Consider the following 24544-nt stretch of genomic DNA (forward strand, 5'->3'; position numbering starts at 1 on the left):
GCTACCTATGTTGTCAGGTGATGAAATGCTGATGCTAGACTACTGTTTCCGTTCTACTAGCTGGGCTATCGTCGTCGGTGTGGTGGACGTCGTCGTTGTTGGTGTTGTTGCCGGGAATGATGAAAATGATGATACACCAATAAAGCGATTGGTGTATGGATGATTGTTGAGGATCGGTAAGGGTTCGATCTTAACTTATTTACAGCAAATGAATTTTTGGAATCGATTCCAGCCAGACTAGAGGGTCTTGTCCCGGGAATCCCGGGACAAAAATCCCGGGAAATCCTGGGATCCAAAATATCCCGAATCCCGGGATATTTTCCAAATCCCGGGATTACCCAAAATTGCAGGTTGAACTAGAAAATACTGTTGTATTATTTTCTAATGATAGCACAAAACAAGCTGCATGTTTTTATGGTGACTGTTGATACAAGAATGTATTTTAGCTATTGTATTTAGCTTACTCAATAAGCGTTTTTATTGAGGTTTAAGGCCACGTATGCTTATACTTTTTTCTGGTATGCTAGTAACATTATTTCCAATAAACTATAGCAGGTTTATCTAAGGTTTTTTTTTACCGTTTTTCAAAAAATGCTTTGGTGGTTGAATTTTTCATCATCTTAAAATTTTATAATTTAATTACTGAATAAAATCTAAGATAGCATTGTTTTTGTCTATTTTAATATGACTTAACCTTAAAAAGGCTCGATTATAATGAAACTGCTCTATAAAACTAAATGTTACTTCAATACCCGCTCCGGCCATTCTATAGTCCACGCTTTGTCTAAATCAGCAGATTATGCAAATCAAATGTAGGGTAGGTGTACCAATTATGGATGCAATATGTCAACAGTAGTGATAAAAATCAAGTTTTCACCGCGTTTCTAAAACGTAAGCATGACTTGTTGGTGTCAATTACTAGTTTAAAACCTTGCGAATCTGTTGATTTAAACAGTTTTAGTACTAAATTGACTTTGAGCTGCTAAAAATTGATTTTAAAAAAGCGTTGTCTTTGTACCAATTATGGCAATAGCGTTCCTAGCATTCGACATAAAAGTGTACCAATTTTGGACTATCGAATATTTGCACGAAATAGGCCTTTTCATGTGACAGATCCGTCTATGCATTTGTTTACATCGGTGGAGGACCGGTGCTAACACGGGCCTGTCAGTTTCATAGAAGAAATGTCAAAGTGCTTCCTGATCAGCTGATTTGAGACGTCATTTGAATAGGCCTATGAATTCAAACGCCATCCAGAGCGAATGATAATGCAACGCTAATATGTAATGAAGTGATTGCTCATAAAACTTTCCAAAAATTTTGTGTTAAATAGATTTTAAATCAATTTATTGCAATGGGTTCATGGGAGAAAATTAATTTTCGAAAAGGAGTCGAAATGTAGTGTAAATGCAAATTATGATACAAAACAGCATTAATGATCTCACATTACCTTTCCAGTGCCTAATTTTAACGAAAAAAAGAGGAAAAATTCAAAAATCGAGTGTCGCTGAAAACCCTTCTATACCATGAAATTAGCATCTTCCGCTTGCGAACGTTTTCGAACGTGTGATTGAAAAATCTTAGTAATTGGGTACAAAACACGCAGATAATGCCTTACCAAACCGTCCCGTCGTGGAAGTAACCCGTGAAATAGCTTTACTTTTTTTATTTCACTGATCAAAAAATGTAAACAAACCGCCTCCAGAGTATTGCCATAATTGGGCTCTCATACACTCTTTGTACCATTTATCGACATAGTGGAAATAACACGATTTCCAACTTAAACCAGAAGATTTGTTTGCACACCAGCTACATTTATTCATCTGTTCTCACTAGGCATCATACATTCATCGGTTGAAGCAGTTTTTCCGGATGAAAACATACATTTCGTAACGGGTGTCCCTTAGCAAACTGCTAAATGTGAGGTAAAATTTTCAAATGTTCATTTTTCGAAGCTTATTGCACGAATGTTCTTTTCAAGGTTTAGTTACCATCAAAAACAAATAGTTTTATCATTTCTGTGAATATTAGCCGTTATATTATATTGAAACATTAATAAAAATCTCTTTTTGTTCCCACTATTGCCATGATTGGTGCTATAGCCATAATTGGTACTTCTACCCTGCCTCGGATTTTTTTCCGCTAGAGTTCAGTATTTGGGTTATATTTTCATAATCGGAAGGATTTAACACTTCAGTCCGCGCGACGACTGGAAGGTTAAAATATTCCATCGGCGAAATTTTGATTTTTTCCACTCGGATTGTTATTTTTATAAAAATATAAATAAAGACTATGAAAATCAATGAAAATCACGTTTTCCTACACATTTCAGCCCATACAAGATGTATGGGGAAAATTTCACCGATCGAATATTTTGAAACCTCGTTTTGGAAGCATTTGATTTTTGTCCCGGGAATTTTTGAAGGAATCCCTGGGAGGTGTAGTGACTGGATGAGACCATAGAAAAAAATCTAAAAAACTTCCTGAAAAAATATCAATAGGAATATCCAAAGAATTTCTTTAAAATAATTGAAAGAGTACCTAGAGAACAACATGTAGGAATTTCTGGTGCAATCCCTAAAGGAATCTCAAGAAAAGTTTTTGAAAAAAAAACTGTAGACCAACTTGCTGTAGAGGGGGCAACGTGGCGTAGTTGGCTACACGTTCGCTTTATAAGCGGATGGTCATGGGTTTGATTCCCTCTCAACCTCTGAAATTAATACTACACGGGAAAATTTGTGTGGTAAAAATAACTATTCTAGCTGACTAGGATAATTTTTAAATCGAAAATAGAATTTTAAATAAAATTACTATGTTTGTAGTACATACGAAACGGATAGGAATCAGAATCGAAAAACAAGATTATGACTCATGATATCATGATTCCAGAGTGATTTCAGTGCACCCCGTTTAGTGTTGTCCGTCTGGATGTTACGCTTATGAGGAATCATGATTATGACTCCAGGAACCATAATTTGTGGTCCTGATATCATGACCCAACCAAATTATGATTTTCATGACTTGTAAATCAATGTTTTTGCGTGTAGAGAAATGCCTGTGGTAAGCTTTGTGAAATATTTTAAAATCTCGCGATAGGGCAAATGTACCATTAGTGGTGCACCTAAGGGAAAACTGCTAAAACATGGTGATAAAATCATGTAATGAAATGATGATTTTAACATATCAGTCGATAGATTTCAAACCATTCTATCATTCAAACCATTCTATCATTAAAAAAAACACGTTTTATTTGAAATTTCCCTGCAAAAAGTCTTGCAACAATAATAGGAACACTGTTCCTTTAGTGGAGGTATGTTTTAAGAAAAAAAATACTGATGCACCACTATAGGTGCAAAGGAGCAAAATTTTTAAGCAAAGTAATTGTTTCAACTAGTTTTATGATCACATTCAATGGGTATAATTTTTTGCATCGTGCATCCTAGAAACATATCATATAGTCATTTTTATGTGCCAAACATGTCAAAACATACTACCTCCACTAAGAGAGCGTTTGCCCTATAAACCTATATAAGAGTCCCTTGATGAGTTCCTGGTGAAATATCTGGAGCAATTTCTGGATGAATTCTTTCAGTAAAATTATGAAGTGAAATATTGTTTGTAGGATTGACGCGGTTGATGTTCTAATCGCTACTGCTTCATAAGCAGAAGGTCATGGGTTCAATCAAAGTACTTTTTAGTTGTATCTTCCACATGCCTTTATTTTCCACTCTTAATCTATCACATTAATATCATCCGTTCATAGCAATTGCTAGAATCAGAGAAGGGACAAGAAACAGTTTCCCTAAGCTTTCTGCTAACCAAAAAGCAAGCCTCTCTGCCATAAAAAATACCTTACCCCTATGTGTTCCCGTATGAACTGGCGTAGATGAAGGGGTACCGTTTACTGTGGGCCAGTTTTAAGGTGATTATAGAACGAAGCCACACCTCAAATTTTCAAGAGCACAAGTCTTGAGAACCAAACAGCGCTCCGCTTTTTTATATGTTGGTAGCCGTACAGTGAATACCGTCCGAAGCTCTAAACTAGACAACAATTTAGAATCTAGGGTGACTTGGCCAGATGGGTAACAATCACCTCTTTTCCCTGGGCCGACTCTTAACTTTTTCACTGATCAGGGAACAAAGTAACACAATGACACTGTTAACTTTTATACAGATTTATTACCTTCTTTTTGTGACGTGTGTGAGGTGTAGTGTATGCTGACCAGCTATGACGGGATCGTCGGGGCGATACGGATTGGTGGGCGGTTCGGCGTGGGATGATGCTGTCGCGTGGTCTCCAGACCAAGATGGCGGGTTGGTCGGTTATGCCTATTGTCTAACCGGCGGCTATGCCGATCTACTTGGTGGCTTTTTGTTGTAGAACTTTTAGCCGGGAATCAATGGGTCCTAATGGGGCACGGAGGAGGAATATCTGAGGATTAGGTCTCTCTACTAAAGGTAGTTCGGAGATCATACCTGTCTCAACTTTTCTTAATGCACAAGATTCACTATTTCTCACTTGGCTTATTGGCAATTGACTTAACTTGTTTCTTTACGATGTGATCACTTTGGAAGTTCAAGATGAAAAGACCGATCTTGTGCTCTGAACATATTTGCTGACCACTTCTCCGAGCCCTCACTGTTCAACAAACCCTTTCCCCATATCTTTTTCTTAATTTCAACGCCCACATAATCCTTATGTCATCCCGCTGTTAGTGTTGTCATGTAAAATGTTGAATATGTTGGGTGTACTAATAATTGACTTACTGGAAGTGGCTTACCTATATATTTGAATTTTATAACTTTTATACACTGCCGTTATACGCATAATTGTCCCATGTTACTTTTTGTGCATTTTGACTTTTTGTCATCAAACAGTTTATTTTTAAGTATAGTTAAGAAAACACTTATCAAAAATTAACTTTGTTCGGAAAATCAATGAAAGGCAAGCCAAGTCAATTTGTCCCATTGTTGAATTTCCACGCATATTATATTGTATAGTTATAACTGTCCCTCTACTGTATTTCTACGCATAACTGTCACACTATACAATTCGCTGCGCTAATCTTGAACAAAATATTCAGTTGTGAGTTTTGAATTAGCTTCTTCTTCTTCTTTCTGGCGTTACGTCCCCACTGGGACAGAGCCTGCTTCTCAGCTTAGTGTTCTTATGAGCACTTCCACAGTTATCAACTGAGAGCTTACTATGCCAATGACGATTTTTGCATGTGTATATCGTGTGGCAGGTACGAAGATACTCTATGCCCTGGGAAGTCGAGAAAATTTCCAACCCGAAAAGATCCTCGACCGGTGGGATTCGAACCCACGACCCTCAGCTTGGTCTTGCTGAATAGCTGCGCGTTTACCGCTACGGCTATCTGGGCCCCGAATTAAATTTTGAATTAGCTGGTGTTTGTAAAAATCGTTACGTTGACTTTACATCCCATGTGGAACACATTCTTCTTACGTTGACTTTACATCCCATGTGGAACACAACCCGTTTTATGTGTTTGTATTATCGGGATCCATTCGTCATTCATGCGAATCTGAAGTCTAATTTGATTGAAATTTTTAATTTAATAATATTATTTCCCATCGGTTTTTCAATGAATTTCAGTTGAATTTTCAGGGTCAATCACAATTTTTTTCAATTATTTTGAACCGCCGTCATCGATTAGAAATTCACCGTAATTTTGGATTCATCACGAGGAATAATTTAGCAAACCAAGTCCAAATAAAAATAGTTCGACCATTTTTGGATGACTTGGCCATATGCTGGGTTGTTCCGAATACCGGTTCACTGGTGGAAGTGGCCATTATATTGGCGAATCTGAGACCTGGCTCACGACATTTCAATTTTCATGAATTTGCAAATTAGGTCTACAGGTGGTTCAAATGTATTTGAATGACTTGACCACATGTCGGATTGTTCTGAATTCCCGGTTTCCTGGGGGAAATGGCCTCTAAACTGTCGGTTCTGAAACCTAGCTGGCAACATCAAACTTCATAAATTCACAAATTAAGGCTAAAAAAGGGTAATTCAAAGGTTCCTGGATGACTTGATAACATGCCAGGTTGTTTTGGATACCCTGTTCCCCAGAGGAAGTAGCCATTATATTGGCGGTCTTGAGACCTATCTTGCGACATATCAAACTTGATGAAGTCATAGTCAAGTCAAAAAAAGAATAGGATGACCTGGCCACATACTGGGTTATTCCGCATAGTTGGCTCTTCGGTGCAAGTTGCAAAGATGTTGGTGGTTCTAAAACTTAATTTGCGATGTATCAAAAATATCATGATATGTATTGGAAACAAAGTCCAAAGAAATGTCAAATCGTGTGAAGATTTGTGTCGTGAATTTTGAGTTAAATATTTACTCGGCAGATTTACCTTGAATTCGCAGATGAGTTTCTGTCAAGCCTGCAGCTGGAAGAGTCGATTTAAGAATTTATTACATCTTATAAACTCTCTTACTTACTCATCCACTCTTTCTTTCACTAACTCATACATTTTCTCACTATCACACATACAGAAAACTTTGCTTTCCATCCCAAATTTGGAAACTATAAAATCGTTTTTTTTTTCACTTCTCCACACGTGGCTCCGTATGGCACATGTCACTTGAGCCTTCATTAGGTGCCTTAACATAGTCTTGAGGATATACGTCCTCTACATTCGGTACAATCTATACGTAAGAACGGTCATCCACAGCAGTATGTTTAGCACATAATTGGTCACTACTCTCAGTGGGACTGTTATGTGTAGAAATTCACCAAAAACCCCGTATTTCTAGGCATAACAGTCCCACTTTGAATTTCGTAGCTAAATTTACTTTATTCCCATAATACAAACTCTTGACTCTAATAAACACGCTATTCTTTATACTATTGTGAAGATTTCAATTCAATTTACCACACACCTGGTCAATACGAGGCCTATATGTGTTAAAATCTTTAAACGCGTTTTTCTCGATTGCATATTTTGGAACATGGGACAATTATGCGTATAACGGCAGTACATATGTTTCCTATATCTGATTCATTGCGAATTCTAGTATGGCAAAACAAATATTTTCTCTCCTACTGTTTCTCTAGCTCAGGATTAATGTTATAGGGTAAACGTACCAGAATGGTAACAAGATAGGGAAGAGGACGTAATCACATGTTTAAAACATAATGTCAAAACTTGTCGAGTCGAGTCTAGTACTGAAGACGGCCTTACAGTTGAGGTCGAAATACGCGTATCTGTCAAAGGATACAAACTCTAGTGGAATTAAATGGTATAGTACTAAATTCGGGTTTTTCATCTACTTATAGGTATTCTACTAAACAGCTCGAAGATTTATTTTCATCAAAGTGTTTAAGTTTGAAACACTTCTGACTCCCATCACCAATAGCACCACTAGTGTGCATCTTTCTCTTCAGAGTAAAGATACATTTAAGCCCCAGGACCTGACAGCAATCAAGCTGATCACAAGGTTGTGCCTATGTCCAAGGAGAACCAAACAGCGTTGGAAATTTATCCCATTGGTCACCACCAGCAAGCAAGCAATTTGATCGATTTTCAACGCGAACTGTTGTTAGATTCTCTAGTCTTGTGCACTTGAAAATTAAAAGTTTGGCTTCGTTTTATAATCACCTTAAATGCACCATCAATTGGTCTGCATTCTGACCTTCTGTGCCTATGTTCCCTGCGCCATTCAAGTGTTCATCGTAGTGCTGCATCCACCTTTCAATCACCTCGCGTCCGTCCGTCAAGATGCTCCCATCCTTATCCCGGCACATTTCAGCTCGCCTTTGCGGGATGTGTTGAGCTTCTAATAGAACTTCCGCGTTTCTTGAGACCAGCAACTCCATCTCTTGGCATTATACCTCTTCCAGGCGGCGCTTTTTGTCTCGGAATAGGTGAGTACCAAGCAAGCTCGCCCTCATCCGGCAACGCTGCCTCGAGATGTTGCGCGTACGTATTGGCGACATCCGATTGTTTCAGTCACGCTGATGACGGATAGTTTTGGGCGCAGTTTCACCATCACCAGGTAGTGGTGGGAGTCAATGTTAGCGCCACGATAGGTTCTGACGTCGGTTATGTCGGAGGAGTGCCGTCCATCAATCAGAACATGGTTGATTTTTGAATCTGTCTGCTGTGGTGATCTCCAGGTGTATCGGTTGGCTAAGTTGTTGCTCTAGAACAGGCCTGCCCAACCTTTTTGAACCGCGGGCCAAATCGCAGAAACAATTTTGTGTCGTGGGCCACAAAAGTTAGTAAATGAAGTTCACATAATCTGTCAAAAATCAGAGAATAAAGTAAATTTAATTTGAAGAAATCGAAAAAAAAAGATAATTGCTGCAAAGCATTCTGATGAATATTGTGAAAGTCCTTTACACAAATTTTGGAAATCTAATCCAGAATATTGAATCTACCCCAGAAGCATGGTACCTGTGAGAATAACCAGGATTTTATAAAAATCCTAATCCGAATTCTGCTAGAATCCAACCTAGTGTTGTTAGCATGACCCGGGATGGGCTGAAATCCTGATCAAGTTTTCACAATATCTTGGTCAGAAGTCCAGGATTTCACAAGAATCGTGGTTAGGACTCCTTCAAAATCTCACTCAATAGTCATTTTGAAATGCATTCTTGAAATCTTTGAGAATGCTAAAAAAGTATTTCAAAAGAAATTTTTTTCAAAATTTTATTGCAAGTTCATTAAGATTCTGGCAAAATATAACACAGCAAAATATTGTAATCTTGCCCAAAATTTTTGAAAATTATGTTTTGAATGCGATGAAAATTCTGGCGAAAAGTCTACAGACTCTTAAACAAAATTCAGTGAGAATCTTGCCAATTTTATCCATGAAAGTCGTTTGCAGAGTTTCAAACAAATCCCGTTCAAAATTTTGTTAAAAGCATGTTTTTTTTTTATAATCCTGTCAATAATTCGGTGTGAATTACGTGAATTTATTTTCAATAATCTGTGAGAATACTAGCCTTTAATTCAGTGAAATTATGTATCAAAATTTAGCCTTTAGTTTTTAGTCCATAATTTTTGTTCAGGCTGCATGTTTTTGTATGTTGATGGAAGTCATGGTAGAAACATTGTCCAAACACCCAGAGTTTGAGATTTAGAATTTGAATCGTTCATAAAATTAAGTATCTCAAAGATTTAATAAAAAAAAGCAAAGCAGTTTAAATAATTACCATGCTAAATATAAGGCTGAAACTAAATTGAAAATTAAATAGTCTTGGTATGTTCTAACTTTGGATTGGTACAATAGTCAAAGGGCCAAATATGAGAAGAATCTTCGAGCCCTCTGCGGGCCGTACAAAATTAGCCCGCGGGCCGTACGTTGGGCAGCCCTGCTATAGAAGAATATAAAAATCGAGTGTACATCGGATATTTTCTCGCTAGAGATTCAGCTAATATTTTCATAATCATAAGGTTTTAAAATACTCTGCCGAGGAAATTTCGATTTTTCACCACTTTTTAGCTATTTTCAATACTAAAATCCATAGAAATTCCGTTTTGTGACCCATTTTGGAGCATATAAGATGAATGTACAAAATTTCGCGGATAGAACATTTTGAAACCATCCGATTATGAAAATATAGGTCGAATACTGATCTTTTGCAAGAAAAAAATCGATGTACATTCGAGTTTTATAATCTTCTGTTTCAGACATAGCGTGCGATACCTTCCTAACTCGATGGTCCGTTCAATATCGAGTTATGGAGAGTTGACTGTTTAAAATGTATGAACAAATATACATCATACAGAAATGGCCTTCAATCTCGCTGAAAATCTCTTGGAACCCAATCTATAACAAGCAAGAACGAAACGAATAACGAAAAGTTCTCATTCGAATAAAACTTCTCTGATTTTCAGATCATTTAAAGGCAATATTTTATTAAATGACATATTTCCTTCTTTTTACAATTATACCTAATTTACAAACCTACATAGATTGCGAACAAAAATGTCTTCTATCTCTTGGTAGATCTCTCGGTAAGTTCACACACACTGTGAACCTTATCTTCTGACACGAATGTTCTGCCGATTGAGGAGTGTTTTCCGAGTTTCAAACTGTGAAACGACGCAAATAAGTCCTGTTCTCTGTATTTTTTTTTTCTTCTGCATGCTATTCTACGTAATATTGTAAATAATCATATCATTTCTGTTCATAAACCAATCCTGTTCTGTTTCTTAGTGCGCGTTGTTTTCTTGTTTAGGATTCATTCCGCAGATAGGTCGTTTCTCTGTTCGAGTGTAAGTTTGTTTTAGGAATGGTGTTAGGAACCGTGTTAGTTGGAGGAAAGGTGTAAGACAATAGTTAACGCGTTTCACAGTTAAGGCCAGTGCTCTTCTAATCATCGAGTTTCTATATTTACTTCTTGGACAACAGCGATATACTCTACACATCTAAAAGTGATATTTTGCTGCAACTATACCTATGTCTTTTAATATCGATCATGTATTTCTACACTGAAAAGCGCTCCGATTTGCGATGCGGGTATCGAAAGATTGTAAAAAATATCAACCACATATCAATTCGCAATGATAAGTAAAAACAAATGTCTTTTTTCGGTTCTATTTTCAGACTAATAGAAAATAGTTTCAGTCCATGTTGCACACGTTAGTAGGTACAGAAGGCAAAAGTTGGTTTGATTCGAACGAAAGAGGAGAAAATACGCTCGGAAAAGTGCTTGGTCAGCTTCGAAAGGTCTATTGATACCTAAGTGGTGCAATAACAAAAAAAGTGCAGCACTAGATGAGTTTAAGACGAAGCCTACGATCAGATTTATAAGAAATCGAGTATAAATGTGACGAGTGTTTGCTTTTCTAGAGACCTACGTTGCTTTTGCTTGGCATTTAGGTTTTTCCTAATATAGTTTGAATAGCTGGAATTGATTCTATCTAATCAGGTAAAATAAATATTTGCGAATATATTATTACAATACGAATTGCTGAATTGTTGTACAATTCGGACCAGACTCGTTTCATTCCCACGAAGAAACAATCCGTCTCATCGATAAATAAATTTCTAAGTTATCATAATCAATCAAACTATACTCTCCTCCTCTGGTTTTGGTTTCTGGTGCGTAATGTTGCATGCTTTCCCTCTACAGATCAACAGGTAAATTGTGGTTCACGCTCGTTAGTAAAAAAAACGCAATCGATTATGACACATTAAAACACTCTCGCCCTACGCCAATGATGGGCAACCGCTGGCGCTAGGGCATCCCAGGTACGAATCCGCTCAGCTGGCCCGCATGGCAGTGGCCACCGGCGGAAGTGGCCTGCGAAAGCTGCAGCATGGTAGCCCGGGCCTTTTGCTGTTCCAGGCGTTGGACCTGCGCCACTAGTCGGCCATTTTCCACGTACAGTTCCCGCACCAGCTGGTCGTTGTTGGCCAGTCGGGACGCTTGGTCGGCGATTATCATGTTCTGGGCGTCGAGTTGATTGCGCAGCTCGGCGATCTCGCTGCGCTGTTGGATCCAGATTCCTGTAGAGCAAAAAAGAAGGAAAGTAATTGTTGAATGGAGGGTATATTTCTTTTAATGCGTTAATGAACAAGGGTTCTGATTTGATTTTTTTATATAGTTAACCAGGGCCATATATCTTTGATGAAAAAAAAAAATCTGCTCCACTTTACCAAGGGATGAAAACTTTCTACAAAAGCATGAGCATGAGCATGAGCATGATTGACGACCGCCCGCAGTTGCTACTCCTGTAAGCCAGTATAAGTCTAAATGAGGCCTGTAGAGACTATATTCTGGTTGTAGTAATTATTTTGCACATCCCTAGACTGGCTAATCGAGTCTGTAGTCTGTGTGTTAAGTCATCGCTCAGTCTACTACCACTCTTGGATAAAATACGGGGCAGTTAGTCGTTATTCGGTTGCCTGTCATTCAAGTCGTGGTTGGAAAAGGCTGGGGCTCGATTAGTTTGGTTTGTCATGGTTAGAGGTTCACATTTCAGAAGTGGGATTCGATTCGCACGATCATTTTGCGAATTACATAGGAAAGTGTAATTGTAAGTATGATATATGTTGCAGAAGTGGAAGGTTTATGACTAGATCGAGTTTACACGCTACATATTGGATTACAATCGGCACGCCATTCATTATGGGATTGTATTGTATGGGTAAGAAAAATGTGCAAATAATTGCGCATGTGTTGACTTCCGGTGAATCTGATAAGAGAAAATTCATAAACTATCACATGTGTTCATCGTGTTTTAATTGTCATTTATTTGTTTGTTGAAAAGTATGTGTGTTTGTGTATGTGGCGGCCGCCCATGGATGTAATGAGACTATGGAGGAATGTGTGTGATGCAAAAACGTTAAGCGATGATGTATTGGTGAAATTTATCGAGTACGTTAGTTCGAAAATGCAAAAAGACGCCATTGCTAAAATATTTCGTCAGTCGATCGGACGCTTCGCGATTACTGTGCAAAATTAAATTGATAAAAAGTAGAGCTAGCAAAGAATACTCTTGTGTAGTGAACAAGATTTCTTCCGAAGAAAATTATTGTAAGTGTTTTATGAATTCGCCTCAGAACAAATCGCTTAAAGATAAATTCACTTCGATTGTTTTAGCCTGTCATCGGCCATTGTTAGCCAAAGCTTCTTGTTTTCTACGTATACGACAAATCAGTTACAGCTACTGGTAAGTCCTGAAAAATGATTTTGCTTGGTTACCGTTAATAATCAATTATTTAAATAGTCAACATGAACCGTGTGCGTGTTGATTATGATCGTCATCCGAGACGAGTTAACCATCGAGACGAACAAGATGGAGGCCTCGCGATGCGCTCAAACGAGGTGGAGGCGATCATATCCGAATTTGATCCAGACACGAATCGTGGTCAATCCGCAGAAGAGTGGCTCAACGAAGTAGATTCCATGGCAGAGATCTTCGGATGGGACCCGAGACGGACACTATTGTATGCCTGCATGCGCCTCAAAGGGCCAGCAAAGTTTTGTTTTGATGGCTGTAAGCAAGAGCTTCGCACTTGGGAGCTCTTCAGAATGAGGTTATTGTAAAATTTCCCCACTGTCGTTGACACGGCTGGAATTCACAAAAAACTTCTCAGTTTGAAACGAAAGCCAGACCAATCAGTGGAATCTTATTTTCACGAAACAGTCGCCTTGGGTCGGAAGATAAGACTGTCGGATGATTTGATCAAACACTATTTGATTAAAGGCCTTCCGTATGCTTCGACTCGTGCCGTCATGGCGCAGGATCCAGCCGTTACTCTGCCGCAGTTCCTGAATGCATTGATCCGGGTAGAACGAGCGACGAAGGATGGAGAAAGGCGAGATGCTGCTAACGCTGGACGATTTGGGATGAACAAGACAATCGGTCGAAAATCAATGGACGCCAGAATGCGGATAACAGTCGTGTTGACACTGTTAACCAAAACAAGACTCCAGCCAGCACTGATCCGCAGCCAGGTTCGTCGAGGAAGCTGACACAAACTCCGACAAGTCAGAAAAGACAGTGCTTTATTTGCCGATCTGAGGACCATCTCGCGCGCAAATGCCCTCAACGCAAGGATTTTCGTTCCGAGGTGGTACAGAACCGCGCCACCATGTAAACAATGTGGTTTACACAAAAAATCGCTATCATCAAAGGATTTCAGCTTACTGCCTTCATTGACTTAGGTAGTGAGAGAACGCTTATGAAAGTACATATTGCGAGGACACTGGCGATTAATGTTGAATATGAGAGGTCACTGCTCAAAGGATTTGCTGGTGGTGTGTGCGTAACAGTTGGAGCTGTAACGGAAAATATCGAAATAGATGGAATCGTGAATGAACTGAGGATTCTAGTTGTTCCAGATGATGTAATGCAGTATGACATCCTAGTAGGGGATGATTTCTTCCGTAAAGCAGGCGTAAGTGTGTTGAAGACAGCAGATACACTGACCATCCAATGTGAGAAATCATCGATCGTTGAGAAAGTGAAATCCGGGAATACTGTTCGACCACCACTGGCAATCGACGATCTGAATGTTGAACCGGCTTCACCCGAAAACGTAAAGTTACAACTGGTTGAACTGGTTAATCGTTATCGTAATTGTTTCGCATTGGACCTCAAGGAAATCGGTTACACGGATATCGAAACAATGCGCATCTCACTCAAGGAAGATAAGGTGGTAAGACATGTTCCCTATAGGGTTGCATACGGTCAGCGCAAATACTTGCAGAACGAAATAAAAGACCTTCTCGAGAACGACATTATAGAGGAGTCAACGTCTGAGTTTGCCAGCCCAGTAGTAATCGTACCAAAACGCACTGGTGGATATCGGATGTGCGTGGATTACCGTATGCTTAATGCCATCATCGTAAAGGAATATTTTCCCAGCAATCTCGTAGAAGAAGAGATCAACAATTTGAGCGGCAAACGTGTGTTCACATTGTTGGATATGATGAATGGTTACCTTCAAATCGGCGTTGCTGAGGACTCCCGCAAATACACCGCCTTCGTTACACCGGATGGTCAATATCAATTCAAGCGTGTGCCATTTGGTCTTTCCAACTCCGTCAGTGTATTTTGCCGAACGATGAGCAAAATCATTGAGCCATTGAAAGAAGAGGGTATTTCATTCTATTTCGACGACGTCCTGATTGCCACCAAGACGGAGGAAGAAAATTTGGCACTACTTGAACGCTTTCTTATCGAGGTTTCAAAATCAGGTATGACGCTTAAGGTGAGTAAATGCGAATTCTTCAAAACATCGTTAGAATATCTGGGACATGTCGTCACGGAGGGATGTGTATGTCCTGGAGAAACTAAAACTGAAGCCGTTGAGAAGTTTCCTGTTCCTGTTGATCCAAGAGGCGTTAGACAGTTTTTGGGTCTCACAGGATATTTTCGTCGCTTCGTACAAAATTACGGTCAAATAGCAGCTCTGCTCACAAGGCTTACTGGTAAGGTTCCCTTTGTTTGGGGTGAAGTGGAGGAGAATGCATTCCAGAATCTGAAATTTGCATTAACTAGGCGGCCGGTTCTGGCTTTGTACAATCCCAGTCTTGAACATGAAGTTCATTGCGACGCGAGTAGCTTTGGGTTAGCAGGAATTCTCATACAGGTCAATGAGAAACACGAAGCTCAACCAGTAATGTATTTCAGTAGAGCTACAACCGATCCAGAATCCCGATATCACAGCTATGAATTAGAAGTTTTGGCCGTAGTTGAAAGTTTGAAAAAATGTCGTTACTACTTGCTTAACAAACACTTCACCGTTTACACAGACTGCCAGTCGCTAGCTTTAACGCGAGCTAAGAAAGAACTCAATCCTCGTATAGCTCGATGGTGGTTAACAATTCAAGAGTTCTCTTTTGATTTGAAATTTCGATCTGGACGGCAAATGAACCATGTTGATAGTCTCAGCCGAAATGTAGTAGGGTCAGGCGGGGCAAGATGAGCACCCTAAGGATAAGTGCGATTTAAGTCTATTTAAACGTTCTTATTTTGGTAAAATTGGCAGCCATCCTTACCTTTTACATTATTACTTTGACCTCCAACCATAAAAAGTTCTAAAAAGTGATAAATAGTTTTGCAAATAACACTTTAAAAAATAGCTTTTTTATCATCGGTCAAAAAAACTCCGGGGCAAGATGGGCACCCCCATAAAAAGATTAAATTTACTAAAGAAAACTATTATTTATCAATGCTTGCAATATCCGAGGATGTTATCTTCAATTTCTGATGGTATTTATCTTTAACTAGCTTATTTTTTTAAGCTTTTATCAGAAAATAAATAATTTTTAATAAATTGCCAAGATTTTACTTAAAAATCGATTAAACTATTTGTTAGTTAACATATTTTTTTTAGAAAAATAGTTTTGACAAAGCGGATACCATAAGTCAAGCCCACAGCTACATGTGGTTCTATAATTTCACACTTTTACTTTATTTTGAACATGGTGCTCATCTTGCCCCTAAGGGTGCAAACTTATTAATATAATCAAAACAATTGAAATATGTTTTTAAATTTGATAAAAATCTGCTCCAGATTATCTACAGAAGATTGTTCTATAACTATACGGCAAAAACGTCTGAATGAATTTGTTTACGCAACAAAAATATAACTATTAAATGATCAAATCTTATATGAAGAGGTAAATGTTTGGACTACTATGTATTTTTGAAAATATTTACGTTGTGTTGTTGATTTTTTAGTTGAAATTTATGGTCAGCATATCAATTTGATGATATTGATCAGGACCCCTAATAATTTGTTGAAAAATTTTGGTTAGAATGGCACAAACAAGGGGTGCTCATCTTGCCCCGGGTGCTCATCTTGCCCCACGTTCCCCTACGACCTACTGAAGAAACTGAACGAGTCATGGCGATAAATGTGGATAGCTTCGATTGGGTTGCTGCACTTCAACTACAAGATGGAAAAATCTGCAAGGTAAAAAAAATGTTAGAGGGATTGTTGATACCCGAGAAGGATATCGTCAAGAACTATGAAGAGGTTAACGGTCGCATTTTTCGTATAACTCCAAATGGATTGAAATTTGTTGTGCCAACGAAAGTACGCTTCCATGTTGTGAAGTCGTTGCACGATGATATGGGGCATCCGGGTATAGAGAAAACGACCGAGTTGGTGAATCAGGACTTCTGGTTCGAAAATATGAATGCTTTCATAAGACAGTACGTAAAATGTTGCATTGAGTGCGCAGCGAACAAGCGGGGACTTGACGAAACGCGGATTACTATTCATACTCACCTGAAGCAACCTATTCCTTTCTGGGTAATCCATGCTGACTATTGTGGCCCTTTTCCTAAAAGTAAACGACAGAATACTCAGGTCCTCGGTATCATCGATGCCTTCACAAGATTCATTATTTTGCGCCCCACTAAAACTTGCAATACAACTGGAGTGATTTCAGTACTGAAGGAAATTTCACAGTATTTTGGCACACCCAAGATTCTTGTGACGGACAGAGGAGTCGCATTCATGGCAAAGACGTTCGCCGAATTCTGTGAGGAACGAGATATTAAACATTCACCAGTAGCAGCGAAAACACCTAGAGGGAATGGACAAATAGAGAGGTGTTTCCAGTACGTAACTAATGCGTTGAAATGCTTTTCTACGGACACGGACGAACGTGATTGGGATTTGAATCTACCTGCTGTTCAATGGGCTATGAATACTATGAAAAATCGAACCACGGAGAGAGTCCGCAAGTCTTACTGCTTGGTTACCGTCCACGAAATATATTCAGCAATAAGCTGCTTAATGCATTACGGGATGAATCCGATATCGTTGAGGATAACGAGCTGCTTCCAGAAATAAGACAAAAGGCTCTTGAAAGAATGACTCGCAACTCTAAACAACAAGCTGAACGGTATAACGCTTCTCACAAAGCTCCTCAGTCGTATAAAGAAGGTGATTTGGTTCTTCTGCGTTATGAGCCTCCAGCTGACGGTGGATCTCGGAAATTGATGCCACGATACCGTGGCCCTTACGTGATCGATAAAGTTCTTGATGCCGACCGATATGTAGTCAAGGATACTCCTGCTACACAAGTAACGCAGAAACCATTTGAATCGGTGTATGCAGCGGACAAGATCAAGTTGTGGGGTCATCCGCCAGAAGATGATTTTCCAGAAGTCTGTGAGGAAGACAACAGCGAAATCAACGGGGATTGAACCAGGTACAAACCTGCAGATAGTCAAAAGTATATGATTATTAATTATTATTTGATAAACTTTATTCACAGCCACGAAGTAACAAGGATGCTAAAAGGTGTTGGAGAGTTCAACATAATTAAACGATTAATTTGTTATCGATCTGTTTTGAATTTAATAAAAAAAACTGTTTTTGTTCAAACGTTGGTTGCTTAGATTGAAAAAAAAATAATGCGGAAAGAACACGCTTGCTATACACAGGAGTGGTATCTTGAGTTATGTGAAGAGTAGTTTTAGTTGGTGATGTCTTACCACGTGACATTTTGGAGGCCAAAGGCAACGGCTGATCAGTAACGGTTCTTTGTGAGTTGCTGTTAATTGGCTGTACTTCTATAAAATTATACATAGTAACGGATCTTGTGAGTTACTAAGCATTGACAATGGAACGTGAAGAATTGTCAATACGATACAGAACAACTTTTAGGCAATAATCCGTAGAGCGTATCTCCGAGACGGAGATAAGCAGGATGGCCGAATGTAAGCCAGTATAAGTCTAAATGAGGCCTGTAGAGACTATATTCTGGTTGTAGTAATTATTTTGCACATCCCTAGACTGGCTAATCGAGTCTGTAGTCTATGTGTTAAGTCATCGCTCAGTCTACTACCACTCTTGGATAAAATACGGGGCAGTTAGTCGTTATTCGGTTGCCTGTCATTCAAGTCGTGGTTGGAAAAGGCTGGGGCTCGATTAGTTTGGTTTGTCATGGTTAGAGGTTCACACTCCGTTATTGCAAGAACAGCTGTACTTACACAAGGAACCAACAGACGCTACTCGGGATGAGTAGCATCCTCAATGTGTGAGTACTGGTGCTCTCATTATAATAAACAATAACGGCGCCGGCTGCGTCCGAATGCAGGTCAATTTGGGGATGGGAGGGAAATGTTGACGTGTTACTTGCTTTATGGAAGCCGAGGAGTCCTCTGCACTTCCACAAGTAAACACTGGGAGTTTGGATATGGGAGAGGGCTTCGTTATGGTAAACGATAAATATATAATTTGAAATGAATGCGCTTAACCGGATTCGCGATATTACTCGATAAACGCATTGAACGCCGATCAAGTGTTCGTCACTCGCCCCATAGGAGCAAGCGACAAGATCAAAGGATCAAACACTACTAACGCGTTCTGCGACCCGCGACACTATTCCTTCTTGCCACGCGAGCGGCGTGCAACACGATTGATCCTACCCTCATCACTCGCCCCCGTAGGAGCAAGCGTCAAGGTCGAAGGATCAAACAGAACTGGCGGACCGATTCACTTTTTCACTTTTTTCCGACCGACGCGCGACATGTTCGATCCTGCCCTCGTAGGAGCAAGCGTCAAGGTCGAAGGATCAAACAGAACAAGGGATGAAAACTTTCTACAAAAAAAAGTACTCACGTTCCAGAATCTGCTCCGAGTGGTGCTGCTGTTGTTTCATCATCGCATGCAGCTGCCGGTTCTTCTGCTCCAGGTGCTGAACCTTCTGCGTGAGGTTTGGATGAGCCGCCGTTTTGGAGTAGCTCCGCGCCAATATCGGCTTCACTTCGTTCAACTGCTGGAACTCCATCTTCAGACAGTCTCGCTGGTGGGTCAGCTCTTTGATCTCGTCCTGCAGCTCCAGCAGTTTCAACTGCTCCTGGTTGATCGAGGCGACGTCCGTTTGTGAAACGGATTTGTGACTAAACATGGGGAGAAAAACGTGAAACATTAGATTTTCATTGTGTTTAAGATATCTCAGAACTTACATGCTATGCGTGGAGGCTAAACTGTGAGTGCTTCGAGCTGATTTTACCGAGCACACGTCGGAACAATCCACCAGTTCTTGACTTTCAGCTGCTGCTGCTGTTGCAACACAAGGCGTAGATGTGGCCATAAGTTCTTTCGAGATAGGTTTCTGAATTGGGGATATCGTACGATCGAATGCGGAGTCGTCGGCATCGCCTTTCAGTTCTTCAGCCATTTTGGATTGAGGTAACGATTCGTTCACATCGTTATTAACAAGATTCGTTTCAAGCGGAATACTGCTCGCTTTCAGTGGCTTGCACCAGTTCGGATTCTGGTAGTCCCGTGTGGCTGGAGCTTGGATGGTGCTCTGATTCCATAGATAGCTGATTGGTGAACTGGCGGGGCTCTCCATTTCAGGCGTATCAACACGTGGTGGCGTAGCTCTGGAAACATGTTGAAACGTTAAACATTCAGTTATAACTAGCGGAACATTTGAAAGGGGCCTAACTGCCGGGCAGGTAGCGTCTGAGTGTCTTGAAAATAGAGACCTCTTGTCTGAATAAAGAGACCAAACAGTAACCGAGAAGAGACAAAACAAGAACCAAAAACAGATCGTCAGTAAACACCAAACAGGAATCGAGAAAACAAAACCCAATACGAACCAGCAGATAAAAGTTTGATTCCTAAAAGAATAAAGTCAGACAATTTTCTACAGAAATTTCAACAGAAATGTTTACCAAAGTTTCAGATATTACTCCGAAGATTTAAAGAGTTCATTGAATGATTATATCCCATGGAATTCTTAAAAAAAAATGTTTGGATGTCTGTAAAATATAAGCTGAACTTTTTCAAGGATAGGTACATTGAGATGTCAGTGCTTGCTTTTCCCATTGTAACTCCCATACAAACTTTGTAAGGGCTGTGCATTCTCAGTTTTCGTCCAAATGAGCTCAAATTTTGGGAGGATACTTAGAATCGAATGAGCGGGTCCACAATGATTTTTTGAACCACCCTCTTAGTGATGCACCCTTCTTTCAATCTTATCATATTGACGATATAGACTTGTTCCGTAGGGAGACCATATTGCAAGAAGTCAAGCAAGCAGTATGTAAGGGTTGCCATTTTCATTCAACGCAGTAGGGATTGTAGCACTTGTGCTTAACATTGAAGAAGCACTTTCAAGGACCGTATGCTTCCGTTAGGTTATTGTACTAGGCGAACATAACTACATGAAAGTACTCCTAGCAAGCGCATGTGACGAGCCTCACGAGATGTCTCTCGAGACTCGCTCCTAGTTACTTATTTTACCTATATCCTAGTTATATTTTGTACGTACCATCAGTGTACCAGTATCCGCTCATGCCCCTATTTCCGCTCACTAGTGTAAACACTGATTTTTCGTGTCAAAACCAACATTTTTCGCTCGGATATATTCTAGCAATATTAACAACTTTTAAATGAAGTCGTCTGACATTATTTTCATTTGATAATATAATTCTTTCACAAGATCTCGTGAGCGGTTATTGGACCACTAGGTATTTTTGTGTGTTCCAATAACCGCTCATGCAAAAAATTAAACAAATTTTCAAAGAAATGTCGATTTTAGTATACAGCCTTCTTTATTTTTTAGTAGTAGCTATGGTTTGACCATAAAACATATCAGGATAAATAACGAAATTCGAAATAATGTATTTTTTAGTAAGTTCGTCCCGAAACCTGTTTACCGTGAGCGGAAATAGGAACACTTAGATGCAGTAACAAATGCAATTTAATATTTTTTTTTATGAAAGTTTTTCAAATTCTTTTTATTTTGCCGCTGATTACCAATACTTGGAGCTACATTATGACATGAAAAATGTTTTGATCGACACAATAGTTATTTTATAATAAACATTTGGACACATAACTTCCCTTAAATGAGCGTATTCTGGTGCACTGATGGTATCTGCTTCTCGAACCTCAAATTATCTGTGGGATACGATATGAGATTCTACTCCATTACCCCGGATCCCATTGCCCCGAATGCCATCAACCCGAACGCCGTTACCCCGAATTCCAAAACCCCGAACGACCCATCACCCCGAATGACATTACCCAGAATTCCAAAATCGTAAGGAAATGTCATCAATATCATCATGTCAAGATAATTGTAAATTCGGGGAAGTTGCATTCGGAGTGATGGAATTCGGGGTAATGGTACATTCGGGGTAATGGAATTCGGGGTGATGGCATTTTGGAAATGGCATTCGGGGTAATGGGGTAGAATCCGATATGAAATATCGCATGGCACACTAGCTCATTTAGATATACCGTAAAACGGGGTGAATAGAAGAAGTGGGGCGAATAGAATCAAAGTGACCTTCAGTTAAAAATGCGACTATTGTGTAAGGATAAACTTTAAAAACCTACTGAAATATATTTTTTTTCCATTAGTTCAATAACAACAGAGTATCGCTAGACTATTTTCAAATTAAAAATTTTGCTACATATTTCATCAAAAAAATAAGTAGAAAATATTGAAATCTCAATCATTTTTGATAGCATGAAACATCCGCCATTTTGGGTGATTTCAAAAATGATCGAAAATTTAACTTGGTTTTAAAAAAAATGATTTTTTTTTTCTTCACTAAGTAAATACATGTTGATATTTCTTCAAGATGCACTTGAAAATGTGTTAATTTTTCCATTAAATGGAAAAAGTGTTGATATTTACTGAACAGTGTTTCCATTCGCCCCATTGCGGGGTGAGTAGAAACATATAACATTTTCATAAATCTTTGTACGATATAATTTTTATTTTTAACAGTAATTTAGGTCTTAGCAAAGGAAGACGCTTAAGGCTTATAAAATTAGTTTTTATCTACACGGTTTAAGTTGTACACATTCAAACATGTCAAAAAAGTGTTTCTTTTCGCCCCATTTTACGGTACATGAGATATACGACACTCTGATTCTCACTATACATAATTACATCACATTTTTCAGAATAGATTATTTTTTTATTGGTACCCAAGTAACCAGATAGCACTTTAATTCGCCCTCTAAGCTCATAAAGGGCTATTATAGAGCTTACAAGCTTTATATTAGCCGTATAACAACTCTATAAGGCCAAAAAGCGAATTATTTATTTATTTATTTATTTATTCAGTATTATTCATGTAACATAAGGCTACGGCCTTTTTTATCGTTACACCCAGTGATTCAATTGCTTTAATTATGCTTTCATATTTATTGAGCTATCCCACAATTTTACCAATTTATAATGTCAAATACTGCATGAGGTCTCTTTTAAAGCTAGATATGGACAAACTAGATTTAATACTAAGGGGTAATTGGTTCCAATACGCAACGCCTCGTGCAAACAGCGATTGGCTATAATAGGCAGACTGATGTTGAGGTATAAGAAAATTTCTATTTCTGTCACTTCGCATTGGTTGTAACTTAACAACTAAATAATCTGGTTTTTTTCCAACTTCATTAATTTGAACAGTGTAATGTATGATTTATACCTATAAAAATTAGAAAAATTACAACCAATTAATTCTTTATGTAAATGAGATACTCTGCAAAATCTTGTTAGGTTAAAAATATACCGAACGCATGCGTTCAAAGCAAGTCGCAACTTATCGACTGAAGACCATGAAGCATTTGAATAAATAAAATTACCATAGATAAAATGAGGAAAGATTAAAGCCTTAAATAGTTTCAGTTTGGTCGATTTATGGAAATGTTTGGTTGTCAAAGACAATGTTTTCAAACTACCATAAATTTTTCTACATTGAGCACATATTTGATCATCCCAATTTAAATTCGAATTGAATATTATGCCCAGATTATTCACACTTTCAACATAACTTAATTTTTCACCATTAAGATATAAATCAGGCATAGTATTCAAGCTTCTTCCCCTGCTTATCAAAATGGCTTTCGTTTTCGATGAATTTATAGGCAGCAGATTCCGTGTGGACCAATGATAAAGATTGTGAAGATCATGATTTATTTTATTGGCTAAATTGCAGAAATTCGAACTGTCGCGTTCGCATAAATAGATTTGGACATCATCTGCGAACAGATGTATGGAGCAATATTTCAATGTCGACGGCAAGTCATTTATAAATAATGAGAACAAAAGGGGCCCTAGAATTGACCCTTGGGGCATACCAGATATTCGCTTAGCTTCAGCAAAAGCCTTCGATGAGATACGCGGTCAAATGCTTTCGCGAAATCTATAAGCAATAGAATTGCTATGCCCCTTTTGTCTATCACTGAAGAAATGTCGTCATGAACTTTAAGAAGTGCAGTATTTGTACCATGATTCTGATGAAATCCTGATTGCAAGGGATGAAGGAAATTCATGGTATCAATAAAAGAAGATATTTGAACTTTTAACAATTTTTCTAATACTTTGAAAAGCGCACACAGAATACTGATAGGTCTGAGGTTATTAATTTTGTCATTATTAGCTTTTTTCGGATAGGAATTATTTTAACCGTTTTCCATCCACGAGGAAATTTTGATGAAGAAATTATAATATTAAATAAATGCTTAATATATGGTAAAATAAGGGGCAACATAATCTTAATGAATATATTCATTTTCATTTTGCAGCGTTTGGTGGGGCAATGAGAGCGCAAGTCAGTCCAAAGCCGGGGTAAGGGATAGGTAATGGCCGTAATAGTCTATGCGGACCACTTGAACACCATCGGAAAGGATAAGAAGGGTTGGGGTAGGGTATAGGGAATGGAGAAGACTTGACGCAGTAATGCGATTAATGCTGCAAAATGTAAATGTGCTGAAAGCAATTTAATTTGAGTTTTGAAGTTTGATTTGACTTATTAAAATTCCAAATAGATCGGCCATTGTACAAGTAAGAAGGAATATGCTGATCGCTTTCTAGAAATTTTATAAACAACAAAATAACAACAATATGAGAGTGATGCTAAGGGCTGCTGATGGCACAATGCGACGCTTTAGGAGATTTTGATACTGAATGAACATTACTATACAGAGCGCAATTTAATCGATGGTGATAACTTTACAAACTTTATCTGTTTTTACACTGATTGACGATGCTGATTTATATAAAAAAAATTTAAAAAATATTTGATATTAGTTCATTTGTTTGTGTGA

At 38.6% G+C, this 24544-nt stretch overlaps 1 protein-coding gene across 4 annotated transcripts in view; it reads right to left on the reverse strand.

Moving 5' to 3' along the window:
• Nucleotides 1-9875: 9875 nt before the first annotated feature.
• The window catches only part of LOC5579519 (blastoderm-specific protein 25D), a 99554-nt gene continuing 84885 nt past the window's right edge, over nt 9876-24544 (reverse strand). For all 4 annotated transcript variants that reach the window (XM_021848238.1, XM_021848239.1, XM_021848240.1 and 1 more), the window contains 3 exons: nt 19435-19857; nt 19088-19368; nt 9876-11500 (listed from right to left, as the gene is read on the reverse strand). In XM_021848238.1, the coding sequence (XP_021703930.1) occupies nt 11229-11500; nt 19088-19368; nt 19435-19857 (976 nt within the window). In that variant the 3' untranslated portion in view covers nt 9876-11228. The remainder of the gene's footprint in view (nt 11501-19087; nt 19369-19434; nt 19858-24544) is intronic.

The sequence above is a fragment of the Aedes aegypti genome, chromosome 2 (assembly GCF_002204515.2).
Source record: "Aedes aegypti strain LVP_AGWG chromosome 2, AaegL5.0 Primary Assembly, whole genome shotgun sequence".
NCBI lineage: Eukaryota > Metazoa > Arthropoda > Insecta > Diptera > Culicidae > Aedes > Aedes aegypti.